The sequence below is a fragment of the Crocodylus porosus genome, unplaced genomic scaffold (genome assembly GCF_001723895.1).
Source record: "Crocodylus porosus isolate Cpor-Errol unplaced genomic scaffold, CroPor_comp1, whole genome shotgun sequence".
In the NCBI taxonomy this organism is placed as follows: domain Eukaryota; kingdom Metazoa; phylum Chordata; order Crocodylia; family Crocodylidae; genus Crocodylus; species Crocodylus porosus.
The window spans coordinates 124,540,262-124,559,712 of NW_017728906.1; the positions used below are offsets into that span (position 1 = coordinate 124,540,262).

Sequence of the window (19,451 nt, forward strand, 5' to 3'; positions counted from 1 at the left end):
GCCGGCCCTCGGCCCTCGCCCGCCGGAGCTGCCGGGGAGGCGGGGCACGGGCCGCTCTGGATGGTGGTGAAAATGATCATAGAAAACTTCGAGGCGCTGAAATCCTGGCTCAGCAAAACCTTGGAGCCCATGTGAGTACCCGGCGGCCCCGCACCCCTGGGCCCTCGGGCACCCCCTGAGCCCGGGCAGGACGAAGGAGACATCTTGGTGCTGGGGGTACTCTCAAGCCCTTGCATGCTGTCTGCACCTGCATTCCATGCCAGTCATTGGAGCCCCCCCACGCATCTTTCTGAGTCTATCTTCGTAGAGCCCATGTGCGCAACTAGAGCACCCTGCGATATGTGGAATCTTTCCTGTAACTAGAGCCTCTCAGGGCAGCATCTAGGCCAGTGGTTCCTAACCTTTTTTGGACCAGGACCCATTTGTAAACCTCTCCAAACCAGTGCCCTGCACTCCTGAATTGCTGCCCTCCCAGTGTGTGGGGCAGGGAATGGTGTGTTGTGTCCCAAGCAGCCCCTTGTAAGCTGGAACTGTGCCAGCCTGCAAGGGAAAAGCCCTAGTTCCCTATGTTTTTATCTGCTAAAGGTGAATCCATTTTTAAAGTTTGTTCACAACCCATATGTTCTTGCCACCTGCTCCTGGGTCGTGACCCATGGGTTGAGAAATGCTGCTTTAGGGCAGTACTTCTCAGCCATGGTGATGCAGAACCCTTCTGTCCCTTGAGAACCTTTCAGGGGTGCCGTGCGTGCCCCACAGTGGTAGCATTGTTAGGTGCGTGAACGTGACTTGCAAGGTAAACCCTGGGATTTCTGAGCGGAATCCATAGTGTTAAAATCCTTCTGACTTGTTGGGGTCGTCTTGAGTTCTTTGCAACAAAGGAAAATAGCTTTGTTGTTTTTCTGCTGCCTAAGAAACAAGTGAAAACTAAGAGCTGGCACTTATTCGAGGGGTGCCTCCATTCGCTCTCGAGCCTTAAAAGTCTGAGGACAGTTCTTATAAGGAAGGGACTTGAAACTAACCTGACTTTTAAAGACATGCTCATCCAGAAACAGAGAGTAGTGTTAACTCTCCCAGGTCACATCTGTGCTCTGATATCTTCTGACAAACCCAGGTGAGAAATTAGTGAAGCACTAATTTCTAATAGCTCAGAAACATTTGACTCCCTAAATTCTGGATCTCTGTAACCCAGCTAAAACACTCACAGATGTTTTGGACACTGCTCTATAACTTTGATTAGCCACCTGGAACTGAATAAAAAGCTCATATAATTTAAACTGTATGTCTGTCATGGTATAATTCATGGGGAGGTTATAAGCTTTATTAACACTCAAGAGGTGAAATGCTTAAGATTTATGCAGGAGACCTTTATTTAGTAGGGCCTGATTCAAAGCTTACTGAAATCGATACGAGTTTCTTGGTTGTTTTCAGAGGCCCCGTCATGAATTAAAACACATTAACAACATGAAATACTTGAGCTTGTGGTAAAGCCTAGATCTCTTTTATAGGTTAGGTTTTCTTATTTGACTTGTGATATATTTTGCATGGGTGTACTTGTAGAATCTTGTTTAAAATGGGTTAAGCATGATTTAGATATCCAAATGTCTTCCTGATTTGTAACTTACTAGTTCTTATTTAGTCTCTGTGCTCTGTGTTTTTACTTGTTTCAGCACTTAAGTAAAGTTCATATTATAACAGTCATTCTCTGTATTGTGATGGTAGTGTGAATAGGTATTCCTGTGGTGCAAAAGTCATCTTGTTGTATTAGTTTTTTATTATTTGCACTGAGTACAAAATACAAGCATGTAATATTCAAGCAAAACTAAAATACTTCATTAAAAATTAGATTGCAAAATTTCCAGCTCACTTGGATTTCTTGAGTCTGTGTAAAAGGTTTTATCTTATGCATTTGTTTTTTGCAAGTAATCAGTTAATGTATAGTATTTACTAAAATTGCTGTGGCTAGTTTCCCCGTGTAGATGTGTACCAATTAGTTTGAACTGACTTCAAAATACTTAACTTTTATTGGGAAGAAAGATAACTATCTATATAGTTTTTGCCTGTAGTCTTAAAAAGATTCTGTTTCTTTGATCTTTTTGTTGGCTAGTGTGCTCCATGGAGCCATATGCTTCAGTGCATCAAGCTAGTGATTGGTTCTCTATCCATAATCCAGTAGTTGAGGTCTAGTAAATGAAGGCCAATGAAAAACTGAGGTTAGGGGCACCAGTGAGTTAGCAGTTCCATACTCTGCCGGGAAGGCCAGGTGGTGGAATACTAGTATCCTGTTCCTGGACTCTGCTTGAAGGTGAAACTGCCTTCTGCTACTGCTGGTGGCTGTCCAGAGCAGGTGAAGAATGAAATGGAGGTTGTCATATATCAACAGTGGCTATCAGTAGTCTAAAATGTTCCAAATAGCAGCAGGGGAAATTGTATCATATTTTTGTTTTCTGCTTTTTTGGAAAATGATAGGCATTAGCCTAAGTACTGAAGCTTTTTCTAGCTGGACTTGGGAAGGTGGCACTATATTGCTTCATATTTAGAAGGTCATACATGCATTTGCAGAGTAGAAATATTTAAGCATAATTTAATCATCATAGAACTGGAAGGGACCTGTACGATCATCAAGTCTGGTCCCCTGCCATGGGCAAGAAGTATTGGCCTCAAGCTTAGCTCAGCAAGGTGCTCAGAGAAGGGTGTTTGTGCCCACTGATTTGGATGAAGGGGTAGAAATGATATAATAACCTATAATATGCCTGAAGAAGGGTGTTTGTGCCCAAAAGCTTGCAACAAACAATTTTTTCCAACTATTTAGTTGGTCTAATAAAATACATCACATCTACCCAAAGAAGCTTTTCTGCCTAATTTAGTAACTCAAACACTTGCTTTGGTGGGAGGGAGGGAGTTACCACTAGGTTTTATAAGTCCCAAATATAAAGAATATGGGCTGAAAACCCTTAGATGGAGGATACTTCTTAATCAGGAATTGTAGTTGGTTACCAGAGGCAACAATGGCTGCATACGCGGTTCATATATAATCTGAGGGAGAAAGTGGGAAGTTCCTGAGAGAAACTGAATGTCTGTCTGCACCTGGCTGTAAATTAGAATGTCTCTAAGTTAGAAACTTAAGAAGCTCAACTTCTGTGATACTCTTACAGAAACACAACTGTAAATCTTAAGTTTTTAATTAGATGACTTATTAAAAGCAAGCTAGTTTTCTGTTGCACTCTACTTTAAAATGAGGCAATAAACTTTACTGGGGCAAAGATGGGTTTAAAAAGTATGTGTGTGTTTTAGGCATTGCGTTCGAAGTATTGGGTCAGTTATCACTCATCTCTGAGTACACGCTAGAACATGCAGGCTGTGAGTTGGAGTGAAGGTGTTCTGGTTTCATTGAGAGTTGGAAAGGTAAAATCTCGCTCTCAACTGTTCCACAGTCATTGGCAAAACCTAGATAGACCTCTGCCTTGACAGGAATGTGGGCATGCTTCTAACTCCTGTTGGCTGCTCTGTTAGCTGGGTGTAGACCACAGCTTGCATTGGAGATGGATGAGTTGTTCCAGAACAGAGGCTACCACAACTAGTACTCCTATGTCTTCCCATGGTTCCCTCCAGGAAACGCAGACAAATTCTTGTACAACATTCATTTTTCTGGAGTGCTGAGAACTGTAACATTTCCCCAGAATCTTAGTGTCATGTGAATGAGTTTGGTACCAGTGTGGGCCCAACACATTTTACAGTGTTTTGCATTTTGCCTGCTTTCACTCAACTGGGGCTAACCTGAGTGCAGGTCAGTCTGTGGAATATAGGGGCAGGCAGCTCCAACCCAGCTTGGCTGCCAAAGATCACCACACTGCCTAGTCTCTAAATGCTGTATGCTGTGCAGGCTTCACTACATGTTTTGCAGTTGTGGCTATGGTAGGCAAGAGGTGGGAAATGATGGCACTGATGTAGCTTTGCTAGCAAAACTGTCATCTGGATGCAGATATGCTCAAAGGAGAGGGTTTCTGCCAGAAGGGCTTCTATCATTTGAGTCGGTGATGTAAATGTGCATATGGAAATGGAGGGGAAAACCCCTCTTCTGTCACTCATGCAGTCTCTGCTTGGGAGTTCTGTTGCCATAGTTGTGGCTGCACAGTTCTGGCAGCAATGACCGCATAATGTAAACCAGGGCTATGCATCTGGTGGTGCAACGGCCACATCTTGCCTCTCAGGGCTTAATCTGTGGGCTGTGCAGCTTAGTCTGGGCACTATTTCCTCCTTTGTTTGCCTGCCACTGAACTCTCCATGCTTCCCTTTCCCTCAACTGGCTTCTGCTGCTTGTCTCTTGCATAGGTGCAGGATCTCACCATTAGTGTGTAGTATTCACTAGACTACAGCTACTCCTCACTTAAGGTCATAGTTACATTCTTGAAAAATGCAACTTCAAGCGGAATGATGTTAAGCAAATCCAATTATGCCACAGTAGTTACCTTCTAGCAGGCAGTGGCCGAACAACGTTTTTATAACCCAACGTTGTGCGACTTTAAACAAGTATGTTCTCTGATAGATCAGTGATGTACCCTACAAGTGGTTGTCATCTCTGTAGAGAGCGTACGCTCACAGTTTGCCTCAGGTGACATCATTAACAGTGGTATTATTTAGGTTAAGCCATCTCTCTTCATTTTCTACTTTATTTTACATAGAGGTAATTAAAACAAAATGTTGCCATACTATAAAGTTAATTAAGATCTTTTATTGGCACTGGCTTTCCCCTCATAGTGGCTTAAGGCTCTAGGTATTTAATTCTTCTCCTCCTGTAGTCTCAGATCTTTTTTGCAGCTTTGTTCAGTTTGTTAATACTGATTTATCAAAAACTTTTTGTTTATGTGAATTAAAGGATAAAGTTTATGTGCCATGTAGGCATAGCCTCATTAAAATGGAAAATGTTCTTTGCCCTAGTTAATTATCTGAATTGCCATGGGATTATGGTATTGTAATTGCTTATTATCATAGGAAGAATAATAATAAAAAAAGTTTGCATTTAATTTAGGGGGTCAGACTAGATGATCTGTCTAGGTCCCTTCCGACTCATTGATTCTATGGTTCCTAAGAAAATCACATATAATATTTACAGTATTGTGAAAAAGCTGTCAGATTAATCTGGTCATCATGAGCTTCCAGTATTTTTCTTCCCTCCCTTTATTCTTGTGCCATCTTACCCTATTTTGACAATTTTTTTCTATCAACTGTCGATACTTCTTATTTTTGTGCTCAAATTTTTACTTGGTGAGCTCCTGCAATTTCATAAATTAGGTTGGCAGTTTTAGTTTTCCCTGTAGTGTTACTTAAGAGAATTGGCAAGGAAAAAAACTATTTGGTGATAGTCGGTTGTGATGAAGCATGCTTTGTCTACCTAGATCATTAAACGGGTGGCAGTAAACAAAGGTGAGAGAGAGGGCATTCCTTTCAATTTTTATTATTGCTTACCATGCTACATTTCTAGATCCCATAAGATTTTTTTTTCTACCTCTAATAGAAACGTAAGAGGAATACGTACTTCAGTTTTGTCAAGCTTTTGCTTAATGCAAAACCGTAACATTGCTTTTATGTACATTACAGTAAATAAACATGTTTGCCTCTGGCATCCCAGAGTTTTGGTAAGTTTATTTGCCTTTTCATTGGTGAGGACACTGGTTTTTTCCCTCCCTCTTGGGTGTATCTCAGTGGAGAACTCCCCTGAATAAAGGAGAAAGGGAGTCTCTGCTTGGGAATTGCAGGGAACTACTAAACCATGAAGCTGCTTCTAATTGTCAGGCCTCTTGAGCATAAGAAGCTGTAATGTTCCTTTGTAAAGTCTTTAGAATCTTTTCTTCTGTTTTAAACATTTGCTAAAAATAATTGTAGCAAGAGCAGCCCTGCGTGGTTAGCAGCAACCTAATCTAATACAGAAGGAACGTCTGTGATGGTGTCTGTTTCATTGCTTGCTTACTAAAGAGCTTTGGGCTCTGACACATGTTATATTTGTCACGCCCTGTCTGGTATTTTACTGTGACAAAAAGCCTGTAGTCACACGTTTGGGCTTTTTGTCATGCTAAAAAAAGGTTTGATCTGGTCCCAAAATGGCAGATTCATGACAGGAAACTTGCTGTTTAAAACTGCAATTTTGTCTTTGGAAGGTTTAACAAATTTAACACATGGACAGGTATTCCTGTCTCTCAGTATTGCACAGCGATCCATAACTCCCTGGCAGTGAGTGACAGAACGTGCCTGTAGTCTAGGAACTTTGAAAGGCTGTTGGTGCTCCAGCCCATGAAAGCACCAGGAACTGTAAAGGGTAGCAGTAGTTGTTGGGGCGAGTTTGTCAGTGAGCCTCTCCAATCCCCTGACAGCATTCCTGGAGCTGGAGGGAGCTATGGAGCAGCCTCTTGTCATCCCCTGGCTAGATGGAGGGCAGCCTTCAAATACATCAGTGTATAGTGCTTCTGAGTGTAATGGCATTGGCCTTCTTGGCCAGTGTTAAGAGTCGAACCACTCCTAGAGATAGATGAACGAGTCTATGTTTGTGCTGTTTAGCCCAAGTCTGAACCTGACAGCTGTAACTAGAGTCTGTGGATTAAACACAGAATCAGATAAATATACGTGTGCACTCGCCTGCTTTACGTGAGTAGAAAGGCAGCATTGTGCGTAGGTTAAGTTTGCTTTTTTTTTCAGACACCTGGTTTCAGAGCATTTGGTGACCATGTTCAAGTTCTCATACTTAAAATAGGGGCACCTTGTGTTATATTGCTAACCATTTCTAAAATAAGAGGGAGCGTTCAGCAGCTACTTTCAACTGTCATCTTTCAGTTTGGGTTCCTGATGCAAGTACACAGTTAAAATAGGGAACTTGTACTGGAATGAATTGCCCTTTTGAGAACAAAGGGATTTGATGAAGGAGCCTGTCTCTGTCCCCTTCCACCACTTTCCTAAGTGATTGGCAATGTTCACACTTTAGTAAAGCCGTCAGATTAAAATTTGATGGGTTCAATATGGCATATGTTTTCCAGATGGCTACAAAGCTATAAAATGCTCTGCAGACAAACACTGCTTATGCATGACTGATTCTAGGAATCGGCCTGCGAGTAGTGACGGTGACCAAAAGGCCAGTTTGCAATGTGAAATTTCTTGCAGAAGTGGCACAAAAAGGTGAGAAATCAGTAAGAATTGCCAGAAGGGCTGTTTTTCTTTTCAGCAATTCATTTTCCTCGGGCCACCATGAAAATGCATACGATCCACAGTTTGTGTTCTTATATGTTCCATTGACAAGGAACAATGGACATGACAAGGAACAATGGACACAAGTTATTAGAGAGTAGATTTAGATTAGACACCCGCAAGAACTACTTCACAGTTAGGGCAGCTAGGAGCTGGAACCAACTTCCTAGGGAAGTGGTGCTGGCTCCTACCCTGGAGATCTTTAAGAAGAGGCTTGATGACTACCTGGCTGGACTCCTGCCCAGGCAGAGGGTTGGACTTGAAGATCTACAAGGTCCATTCTGACCCTACTTCTATGATTCTATGATTTTGCTCTTTCATTTAGCTTCTTTTAGCAAAATTAAGTTTCTGTTGAAATTAAACGCTGCCATAAAATCAAGTTTGTTTTAATACTTGCAAAGATGAAAATCTGGTTGAAGGTAAAGAGAAAATGGGATTGACCAGAATGTGGATGCTAATGTTCATGTTTTGGGGTATTGTCGGAGGTTGCTTTGTGTGCAAAGAATTTAATGTGTTGCCCTGTATGTAACACGAGATCCTTTCCTGATGGCAGCTGTAGTCTGAGATGGAAACTAAGAAAAGATTCTTTCCATCTGTTAAGTGCTCCACCTTTCTTCATTGTAATCACTGAGTTGTTTTTTAAATGTTTCAGATGAGCATATGCACTGTTGATGTCGCTGTTGTTTCTTCCCATTGCGCTCTACTAAATTAGTACCTGTTTGGTAAAGTTTATTTAGAGTACTCCATGGGCATTCAGTATCACTGTCTAGATCACTTAAAATGCGCATGGAAACAAACAGATAACTAGATACCCTTATCTTTTAATAGATGTATATTTCAAGTAGACTCATATCACCAGAGACCCTGGTTTTCTCTGATAAAATAAATATCCCCAATTTTTGGATTAAAACAAGTAAGCCAAAATCCATATTTTTCCATGATTAAAATGAAACACCATTAATAGATAAATATCTATGTAGATATATAGATCTATATCTATAGATCTATATATAGTGGCATTTTATTTTAATTGTGGAAAATGTGGATTTTGGGTTACTTGTTTTAATCCAAAAACTGGCGATTTCTTTTTTTCCTTGGGGAAAACCAGGATCCGATATTACCCTTAGATTCTTTGATTACTCTAAACATACCAGCACATCTCTCTTCATTTTCTTTGCTGTAAGAATGCTTCAGCAAGTTATTCTTGCTTTGGAGTCCTAGTGTCCCCATGTTCAAAGTTTATGCCATGGGATGTAGTGGCTTCTGGGTCATGTATTCCTTGGAGGTTTTCAGATAGTGGCAGATGAGGTTAACGGAGGCTGCCAAATATGCTGCCCCATTCTGATGCACTTGTTTTGAATTAAGATGCATATTTTTCTAAAGCTGCAGTCTAGTGTAACTCAGCCTTTTCAGGTTGTCAGTCCTTATTTGAAGTCCAACTTTCACAACCCTTTTATGGTATACTGTCAAAGAAAGAGTAAAATACAGGGTGTTTATAAAATCCGTGTGCATCTTTACATTTTAATAACTTTGGATGTACACATGATAAAGCAAACTGTAAACGGTGGTTGAAAGCACTAAGTTTTAACACAATAAGTAGAAATTAAGTTTTAACACAGTATAGCTCAAATTTCTAGACTTCAACATAGTTGTCATTTTGTGATGCTGCATTCTGATTTTCCAACTCATTGGAAACATTTTCCAGTTGCTGTTGCATGATTTCATGAATTGCATTTATGATCCTCACCCTATGCATAGCTTACACTATGTTCCAAACTTAATGAATTAATTATGTTTTCAATTGCCATTTACAGTTTGTTTGTATCTTTGGATGTCATATGTATATCCAAAGTTATTAAAGTTTAAAGTTGCATAAGAACTTTATAAATGCCCTGTACATAGATGTGGTTTGCCAAAATAAATAATTTATGTAGCTGAGAAGAAATAAATGGTTGAAAGAGCATATTTGGCTTTGAAAAGAGAGAGTGAGCAAAAAGGGAGGTTTTCATTGCTTTAGATTGGGGTGGCTAGTGTGTGGCATAGGTGGCACAAGTGACACAGGCAGCTTGTGTGTATTGTTCACAAATGATGTACACACAAGGAGGAAATGGGGAACAGTGATAGAGATCAGGCAGAAAGCATAGCAACAGATCAGGCAGGGGAAGTGAATGGGTATGGCACTTGGGGAGGATGCTGGGCTTAGTTTGTGGGATGCCTTTTAAAAAATTTGGCCTTCACGGCCGTAGATCAGGGGCCAGACTTGATCTTAATGAACAACTTGTTTCTCCTTACTCTTTGTGTATCCAACAAGCTTGCTTAACCAAACTATAACATAACGTCATCAGGCTCATGGACTCCCTTCCCCCTGCCTCATGATAGATCCAGTGCATGCTGCATCTGTTTCAGCCAAGCTGTGCTCCATGCTGCATGTGGTGCCTGCACTGCTGGTCCAGGATGTATGCTGCACATGGTGTCTGCTTCAGCTCGTTCTGGTCCCGTGCTGCATATGGCATGTGTAGTGTGGGTTGGGGATTGGCTGTGTGATAGGTGGGCGAAGTGCGGGTGGACGGCAGGCTGGAGAGGACATCATAGTTTCGTAGTAGGGTCAGAAGGGACCTGAGCTGATCATCAGGTCTGACCCCCTGCCACAGGCAGGAAAGAATGCTGTGTCAGACAACTCTGGCAAGGTGTCTATCTAACATTCTCTTAAAGACCCCCAGGGCAGGAGTGGGGACCACTTCCCTTGGAAGTTGGTTCTAGATCCTAGCCACCTTGACTGAAATAGTGCCTCCTGATATCCAGCCTGAATTTGCTCTCAGTCAACTTATGACCGTTGTTCCTTGTTACTCCCGGTATTGCTTGGGGCAACAGGGACTCTCCTATTGCCTGCTGGTCTTCCTTGGCCAGTTTATAGATAGCCACCAGATCCCCTCTCAGCCTCCTCTTGTGCATGGCCCTGCTCCTGTGAGGCAATGATGTGGCGTCAGGTTGGGATGCTTTGTCCCTGCCTGCCCCTGCACTCCCCCTGGGACCTTTCAAAGTACCCCTGGGTTGGCAACCCCTGCATTAATTGGAGGCTTTTGTTGAAATGGTCAGCAGAAAAATTCACATTTAAATTAGCTTTATGGCTTATGTTTGGTTGAAGATACCCTGTAAACAGTAAGGGTTAGATACACAAGGATAAAAAATGTTGTATCAAGTTTGACATTAGAAAATGTACTGCTGTAGAACTGTCAGATATGGGGGGTTTTGTGCATCATCCCCATTCACATTAAATCAATCATTTAGGTTTCAGGACAAATTCAGTGAAATCAAGGAAGCAGTTACTTACTCTTTTTAGAGTTACTGTTTTCACATTACCTGTAGATTTGGGAAGAGAGAACTTTATGGCTTATGTGTAGTTGAAGATACCTTGTAACCAATAAAGGTTAGATCAGGGGTGGGCAAAATATGGCCCAGGGGCCAGCTGTGGCCCACCAGACCATTCTAGCCCGTGGGCCCCTAAAATATTTTAGAAAATTAATATTAATCTTCCCTAGGCTGCCTGTTATGTGGCCCTCACTGGTTTGCCAAAACTCAGTAAGCAGCCCTCTGCTCAAAATAATTGCCTGCCCCTGGGTTAGATGCACAGTTTTTCAAAAAAGTATTTGTTATTTAAGATCTGCTTAATGCTGATGCAGCTTTATGCTAGCATGAATAGGTTTTTACTGTGATTGTTTTTTTGCTTACTGAACCACTGTTCAACCAGACTAGCAGAAACACTTGGTTGAGAGGGGATGTATATACAATACAGAGTTTTGCTGGTGTAGGTACTTTAAGGAAACTTTCATATAATCAGGTCTCCAAGGTGCAGACTTCATAGCAATTTGCTTGGGATTCTTCATTAAGGCAAAAGTTGTAATGGCAAGAATGAAGTTCCCAAAGTACTAGTAACTGAATTTGATTGCATTTACTTCTACAGCATTCATCAGAACATATAAGTGATCAGGAGTGTCATTCACCTGGGTCCCTGGACCAGATCTGGGCCATGAGGCTTCTTATGGAGTGGATCTGACTTGGGCTATGGGGCAGCAGCTGCAGTGGGAGAGACAGCTGTGGGTCAGGCAGCCACTGCTATGGCAGAGGTGTGCAAGCTGTGTTGCACACCCCTTGCTCACCTGCCTGCCTCAGAAAGCTATGCCCACTGGGGCCCTAGATTTCACAGCAGGCTGTGCCTATTTCTGACTGTGCTCCCAAATTCTCTGGCCTGTAGGCCAAAGGGAGCATCTCCATTGGCTAGATCCAGCATGTGGGCTATATGTTTGACACCCCTGCTATAGATATTTCAGTATACTTTTAGTGAAAACATTTATAGTTAGCTAGATGAAAGTTCTTCAGCCTGATGATTTTTTTCATAAACTCTTCTCATTTAAAAAAAATTCTTGACAGTATTTAGAAATCTTGAAGTTGCTTCCATATCTTGGCCTATGCTTTCCTCCATATTTTTTCCTCCCTTCTATCATCCATCCCTCGGCATACTTTTGGGTCAAAGAGACTTTGGAGGGATTTTGTGGCAGCTTACAAATATATCAGGGGCTAGGCCAGGGGTTCTCAAACTTTGTGATATTATGATCCTGAGTGCTGAATGGCGATGGCAGGGGACAGGGAGCTCGCACATGGCAGCCACTGGTGACAGCCACCATTTGGTCCTGCCACCACACGCTGCTTCTGTGCGCTGCTGTGCGCCCCCCCCCCCCGGGAAGTTTGCAGCCCCCTTTTAAGTTTGCGAGCCCCCAGGTGGTTGCGACCCACAGTTTGAGAATCCCTGGGCTAGGCAAACAACTCTTCACCAAAGCGCCCCAGGAGCAACGGTCATAACTCCTAGAAGAAGGTTTCAGACTGGATATAAAGAAAAACTTCTTCATGGTTTGTGTGATGAGACTGGAGTAGACTCCCAGTTGGGGTGGTGCAGGCACCTACCCTGGAGAGCTTCAAAAGGAGACTGGATGCACACCTAGCTGGGGATAGGGGGGAGCTAGTATCTTTGTAGGAGAGAGTAGATGGACCTCTAGGCTCAGCAGGCTGTCTACTGAAAGAATGGAAGAGCTCTGTAACTCCTGGACAAAACAGAATTATGCTCCTAAAGCAAATGCATAGTTTTGGGGTTAGCAATAGCAAAGACTTAGAAAACTTGGAGTTGACATAGCATTTGGACCTGAAATGGTATATGCAAGTAGGAACAGGAGATTTTTTTTTTGTAAGTGGAAGAGTGGTATGTATGATTAGTGGGATTCTGGCTTTCTCTGACTTAACCCAAAAATTGGGGATTTTTTTTTTAAGGTAACCTGAAATCCATGTTTTTCTATTATGAAACTGAAACACCACTATGTATTTATAGATCTTTATCTCTGTAGATCTATAGAGATACAGATATTCTGTATATTAGTGGCATTTCATTTTAATCATGGAAAAAACATGCATTTTGGGATACTTTTTCTAAATCCACAAATTAAGGTGTTTTTTTTTATCATAGAGAGGATCTGGGGATTGTTTATTTTTGTTTGTTGTTTGTTTTAGAGCTTAGTAAAGACTTAATTCTGGTATGTCCAAGACCCTTATGTATCTTGAGCTTGTTTTGATTTTGTTTTGGGAAGGCAGAAAAAAGGGGAAAAAAGATTTTTCCTGTCATGGCTGAATTCTGATTGCAGGGATCCCAGTTTCATGGCTGACTGTTGTTTCTCCACCAAAAGCTACTGCAAATTTGGCAGTATCTGTGAAAGTGTTAAAATTATGGTGCTGAAGTCATTCAACCCTTCCCTCTCTCAGGCCAGAAAGAGAAGCAGCCATTACATCATCCACAATTCCAGTGCAGAAATCAGCTTCCCTGTTTAATGTATATACCTCATTTTAGGAGGGCTGGGGTTTTTGGGGGGAAAGATATTTGTGAGTAATCTGAATTAATGAAGGAAATGACACAATGAAGCGTGAAGTCTGATCCCTTTCTGATTTTGTGTAATTGAGTTTTGCATCACTGAGGGATTAAGAAAAAGTTTTAACTTTTTTTTTAAAGCATTTTCAAAAGGTAGAAGGTTGGTCTCGGCTTTTTTCACTTAAAGTGAATGCATTAGGGCTGGTGTTTTGCCTGTTTACCTAGGTGTTAGATTTTTCAGTTGTTTCTTTTTAAAATGTATTCCCTTTCACTTTTCAATTCTGGAAAAACACATGGAAGCATTGGGCAGATCATTTCTATGGCTATGATTTGTTTAGAGTTTTGCAGATGAAATTGGCAACCCTTTTTTATTTTCATGTTTCATTCTCAAATTCTTATTTTCCTAAATAATGCAATATTTGATTTGAGTATCTGTAAAGTTAATACAGCTGTAGTATTTACTATCTGTAACCATTTCCACATTTATGAGTGGAATGAGTATGCAACTCTTTCCTTTCCTGTAATACAGAGACACTGTCTTGTAAAACAATGCTGTAACCTTTCCTTGTGTAGTTAATCAGTGCTTAACTGCATATTTGTAAATAAAAGTCTTTAGTCTGGTATCACAAATCTATCTATAATGAAAACATTTTGCAGTAAAAGCTCTGTTATCTGGCATCCCCCAGGAATGGGGGATGCCAGATAACAAAATATGCTGGTTAAGTGAGCGGCCGTGGCTGCCACTTCCGCCGTCACATCTGGGACGTCCCTCCGCACCTCCTGCTGCATCATGGCCCCTCCCGTGGGCCCTGCGAGATAGGAAAGCAGGCCCCGCGCAGCCTGTTACGCCCCCGGGCCATGGGAGCTCAGTGGCACGGGCTGCTCTGCCACAGTGGGCACTTCCGGTTTCACTTTTCCTTACGAGTCGGCATGCCAGTTAACAGAGCATGCAGGCTTCTAAGGTGCCAGTTACCGGAGAGTTTACTGTAATTTACACTTTAAAACTAGACAGAACAAATTTCTAAATTGTCTTCTGCCCTATTGAAATGTCAAACACATGGTGAGGATACATCCTTTTTTATTTTGTCAAATATTGGTTTGGTTCCTAAGCCCAGGGGTATCAAACTCACTTGGGTTGGTGGGCTGCACTTGCTTCTGGTGGTGGCATTAACTGTTGACCCCTACATGTTGACTGTTGCTCTAATCACCTAGCCCGCGGGGCTTAATGTTGCCAGTGTTGAAAACATGCCAGGTTGGCCAACAGGCCATGTTTTTAGACGCCCTTGCCTTAGCTTAATTTGAATGTGTGTGGTGATGACGAGGGTTGCAGCTGAGACTCTATTATAATTATAAGTGATAAGCTGAAGTAAAAATTGAGTTGAACCTAACTTTCTATTCTGAAGCCCCTAGTTAACCAAGTGTCATTCACATTTTAAAAATAAAATCTCTTTATAGATTTCTGTACGTTTCCCAATCCAATTTGAAATCTTAGTACTTATTTCATTGAAGAGAAAAAAGCAGAATGTGGTAAAAATAACATCTCATTGTAACCAATTCAATCTATGGTACTTGACTTAATAAGAAAACATGTTTGGGAACACTTAAAAATAGGAGTTAGGTTTATGTTGCGCTTAAAAGTTTGAGATGTTGCAGATTGCTTTTGGCATCCTACTTGTGACTGCACAGTTTGATTCCTGTTATCTTATGTGGGTGTTTAGTAGGGCAGCACTAAGCTGCATGTGCACAAAGTGGGAAAGCTTAGTAAATTGTACTTCAATTCTTGCTTTTCCTTAACACTTGTAATTAATGTCATAATATCTATTGTAACTGAGTTGCTCTCTCAATTTGCTGAAGTTGACCTTTGTGGCCTTATTCTATTAACTTTATTTGTATCCAGTAGATTTATGAAGTGAAGTTTGTAGGTTCATGTTTGAGAGGGATTTTGTAGGAATTTTTCCATGGCCAGTGTTATGCTCGTCATTCACCTATTCAGGTGCACATAACAATACTTGTTGTCTCCATGTTAAACAAGGTGGATAATTCTGGAGGTTTTAATAGTAAGATATCTTTTAAGAGGTTGGGGGGGTATATGTTGATTAGTTTGCTTGCTAGAACCCAGATCATTGCTGTTGAACATTACTGACAAAATCCAAATATACAAAAATTGTGAATGCCCTTCCTTTAACTAGTGAAATTTGCTTTTTGGGTAACCTGTAAACTTTTGTGGTGGTTTTTTTTGTTTGTTTTGTTTTGTTTTTTTTTTTTAAGGTTGGGCTTCTTTTAAACCATATTTACTCAGCTAAGACCAGGTTCTTTTTCCCCATTCAGCAGGGGGTGTGGAACTTTGCCTTAGATTTTTAAGTTCAGGCCCAGAGCACATGGTAGCTTAGCTCTGGTTTTGGGCCTAGGAGCTTAGTTGCTTCTTGTCCCAGCCTGGAATGACTTGTTTAGTGGGGCATGCAGTCAAGGGGAGGGTGTTACCAGATTTGCCTCTTACTTTCAGATGCGCTCAGTTATTAAGGGTACATTTTTAGGGTCTCTCTAATTCTATCAGTGTGCTGCTTGTGTTACTTGTGGTTCTATATGGAGCTGTATCTCTCCCTTCTGCAAATCCTTTCCCCCAATGGAGCTATCTTGTTGGAGTCACACACACAGACATCCCTACACCTCTGACCCGGCTGGGTTGATCAGCATGTACAGGTTGATACCCGCATATGCCAGGAATCAGTTAATTAAGGTAACAATACAATGAAGTCAGACACAAGCACGCAAGTGAACAGAATACCTCTGAATCAGGTTGGGTGTCCAGCTGACACCTTCTTGGGCCACCATTCAGTTCATTAGGGCACGTCTGAGCCGGACTGGGTCATTCAGCCTATCTGAGCTGATCCCCTTATGTCTCTCAAACTTAGCGTGTCCCAATCTTTTGCCTTAACTTTCCTAGTAGTAGTCGCCTCTTGATGAGTAAACCCCACAGTATTTTGGGGCTTTACAGGGATCTTTGCTTTAGGCAGAGCAAGTGGGGAAGGGGAAGTAGAGAAGAAAAAATGCACCTGCTTACCACCAGTTTGACTATAAAAGTTATTTATTGCTAAGTCTATGAAATTAATGATGGTCCTAGTAGTAATAGCCATGCAAGGAAAAACAAATGGAAACAATTACAATATTACCCTGGTTCAATTGAGTATTTGGGGAAACCTAGCTCAAGCTTAACTTAATAAAATTCAGGTTCAGAAAGCTATGCCTACAGAGAAAAAAGAGAGCTAAAGAGAGACAGCTAGGATCTTACCAATCCAAGGCACTTGGGTGTTGACAGGCAAAGATCCTAGCAGGATCATTAAACGTTAAAGAGGCACCAAAAAGAGACTATCTGTTTATCCCATTTTCTCAAGAACAACAGCGGATGGTGTCAGAGAGATTTCTCCCTCTGGAAGCACACTGTTTGCTGCTTTACAGCTTTCTTATACCCTTAGTCCAGCCTCTTCAAAGCATTCTGGTGAATGTGGCCGATCGGGGGGGGGGGTGTACCCTGTACATGTCACCCAGTATGTTTGCACTGTGAAGTTTGCATTAGTTTTTTGTATTTTACCTATTGTGAATAACCATCAGCTTAGCATGACTTTCAGAACTTACTGTAGTCATTTACTGGTACCTTGATTTGGTCTGTTTTCTAAAGCAGGAAATTCCAAGGGCACATGGAACATACCTAAGGGGATTATTTGGAACGCTCGTAAAGTTTATGGGGAGGACTTCCACCAGTCATCCCAGGAAAAGTATGACAGCATTTGTGGTCAGGGCTCCAACAGGCTGGGTGTTGTGATGAACCCTTAACCATTGTTCATATATTTCCCATTCCCCCTCTGACTTGGTTTTTTGCCTCAGCATCCCCTAACCCGACAATCAAGTTTTAGTCAGTTAAATTGAAATAGGCCTCCCATACTGGGACTGGGAAATGTACGGCCCAAGATGCCTATTAAACTTTTCTTCTGCTTAGTTCTGGTTAGGTGAGGTGTAGTGGGAGGGAAAGAGAAAGTCCTTTGCAAGTTCAGCAGCTGGGTGCCAGGGTTCCCTCAGGAACACAAAGCTGACAGGTAACAATGGAGTGCAGGGGAGATTGCAGGGTGGGGAGAACCTGTTCCCCTCAACCCCCTTATCTTCTGCTCCAGCTCTGGTCTTCCTCAGCCTGGCTGGGAGCTACCTCTGCCTTTCCCTGGAACGGCCAGGGTTGCTGACGCTGCTGACTGCCCTGTAGGAGCAGAGCTGCAACAGAAGACAAGTAAGGAGTGTGAGGGACAGGCGGTAGTGCGGGAGGAGGGTGTGATGGCGGAAGGGAATGAAAGGTCGGCAGGGGACAGGCATAGGCATGGCGGGGCACATGGGGAGGGGCAGGCACAGAGCGAACAGGCACTGAGGGGATGGGGTGGGATGTCTTGCCATGGTAGTGGGGGGGGGCTCAAATTTAAGATAACTTTCCACTAATTGGATTCTACGCATGGAAAATTATTTATAACTTTCCATGTTTAGATTCTAATTATTGCGGGGGGGGAATCATTAAATTCAAAGTCGCCTTGGATTTGGCTAAATACAGTTGTGTTTTGGTTTCTTAGTCTTTAGGGTATGATTAGGTTATTTTCCAGCTTTTCACTCTAATTGTAAAGAAGTTTTCTTTACTTTAAAAAAATGCTCACATAATCACTTTTTCAGGGATCAGAGCTTTAATAAAAACAAATCTTTAAAGAGTTGCCATGAAATTGTAGGTCCTGTACAGCAGACCTTGTGAAGCTTTTAGGATGAAGCTCTGAATTTAGATAAATTTATAAACATAACTGTGTCTAGATTTGCTTGACCTTTTAATCGTCTGTTCATGTGTAGTTTCTGATGGTATTTTACAAGCCTGAAACATTTCTTAGTGAAGTCACTCCACTTGTCAAATGTCAGCTAAAATATAAATAGTAAAGCAATTACATCTTATGTAATTTCGTTTAAAGTGTTTTAAAACGAAGACTGCTGAGGATGGGCCATTTGATAAAACATTTTTCAATATGTCCAGTTCATAGCAGCAAAGTTATTTTTCTGAGAAACAATGTAGTGTACACCTTTGGGGAGAGAGAAACCAGAATCTTAGTTGATCAGTGACGTACCTGAATTTCATTAAGGGACATTACAATGTTAAATATTTATGTTGTATAGTCAAGCTGTGAAATATAGTAAGGTTATGCCAATGCTGAAACTCTGCCATTGGCACCCTCATTTGTAGACTGTTTATAATTAATTCTCTATAGTCCTTCTATACAGCGTCAGGGAAATCAGGTTAGAGATGACATGGGTAGATGACCCACCCCATAATAGACTTTCAGGTATTACCAAGATGGCCTAATTCAAGGATGGTGAGGAGCTTGTTAAAGCTGAACCAAATCAAGCAGAAGTACTGCATGTGGGCAGGAGAAAGCCACTCTGTGGTCTCATTTGCTTGACATTGTTCATACACCTGTGATCATTTAACTCTGTACTGTAGGGATGCCTCCCTGACGAAAAGTGTCTAGCCCAGTATCCTATCTCTCTTGGTGGCAGAGTGGATGCCAAGGGGGAAAATATTTATATAGGGCCTAGCCAGACTGATCTTTCCACTGTTTCTCTTCCTTTGTAGCTTCCAGAATTTAGAAGCTTAGAAAGTCTTAATTTGGAGGTTGTGCCTCAGCTGTCATGTTTAAGACCCACTGATGGACCAGACCTGTCTGGCATGAATTTCTCAACAGTCTCATCCTTTAGCAGAGAGAGGTAGTGGTGTTAGTCTGAAGTTGGACAGAAGGCAGGGTACCTTACTGGTTAACTAAACAAGATGCCTGATGAAGTGAGCTTGAATTCATCAAAGCTTGTGCTTTACTATTATCTTTCTTAGTTAGTATACAGGGTACAAATCTACCTTGTTTTATCCATTAGAACAGAGATGTTCAACTTTGCCACGAGTGGGGGCTTCATGCAGTGCTGATATGCGGCTTGCTGCGTGCTGCTAGGGCAGCTTCCCTCCAGAATGCCCCTCCCCCCCCATACTTTGTGGCCTGTGCCAGCAGCATGTGGCCCCCTCCACAGACCCTTCCCCACTGTGCGGCTTGGAGAGGTGGCCAGCATGGTCCAACAGGTTGTAGGTTAATGCTGTTGGGTCATCATAGTTTCATAGTTTGTAGGGTCGGAAGGGACCTGAGCAGATCATCGACTCCAACCCCCTGCCATGGCAGGAAAGAGTACTGGGGTCAAATGACCCCAGCAAGGTGTTCATCTGTCCTCCTCTTAAAGACCCCCAGGATAGGAGCCA

General features: G+C 42.0%; 1 protein-coding gene across 1 annotated transcript in view; it reads left to right on the forward strand.

The window, feature by feature from the left end:
- Positions 1 to 7: 7 nt before the first annotated feature.
- The window catches only part of RBM26 (RNA binding motif protein 26), a 97,074-nt gene continuing 77,630 nt past the window's right edge, over positions 8 to 19,451 (forward strand). The window contains exon 1 of the mRNA XM_019528502.1: positions 8 to 131. Within this exon, the coding sequence (XP_019384047.1) occupies positions 61 to 131 (71 nt within the window). The 5' untranslated portion in view covers positions 8 to 60. The remainder of the gene's footprint in view (positions 132 to 19,451) is intronic.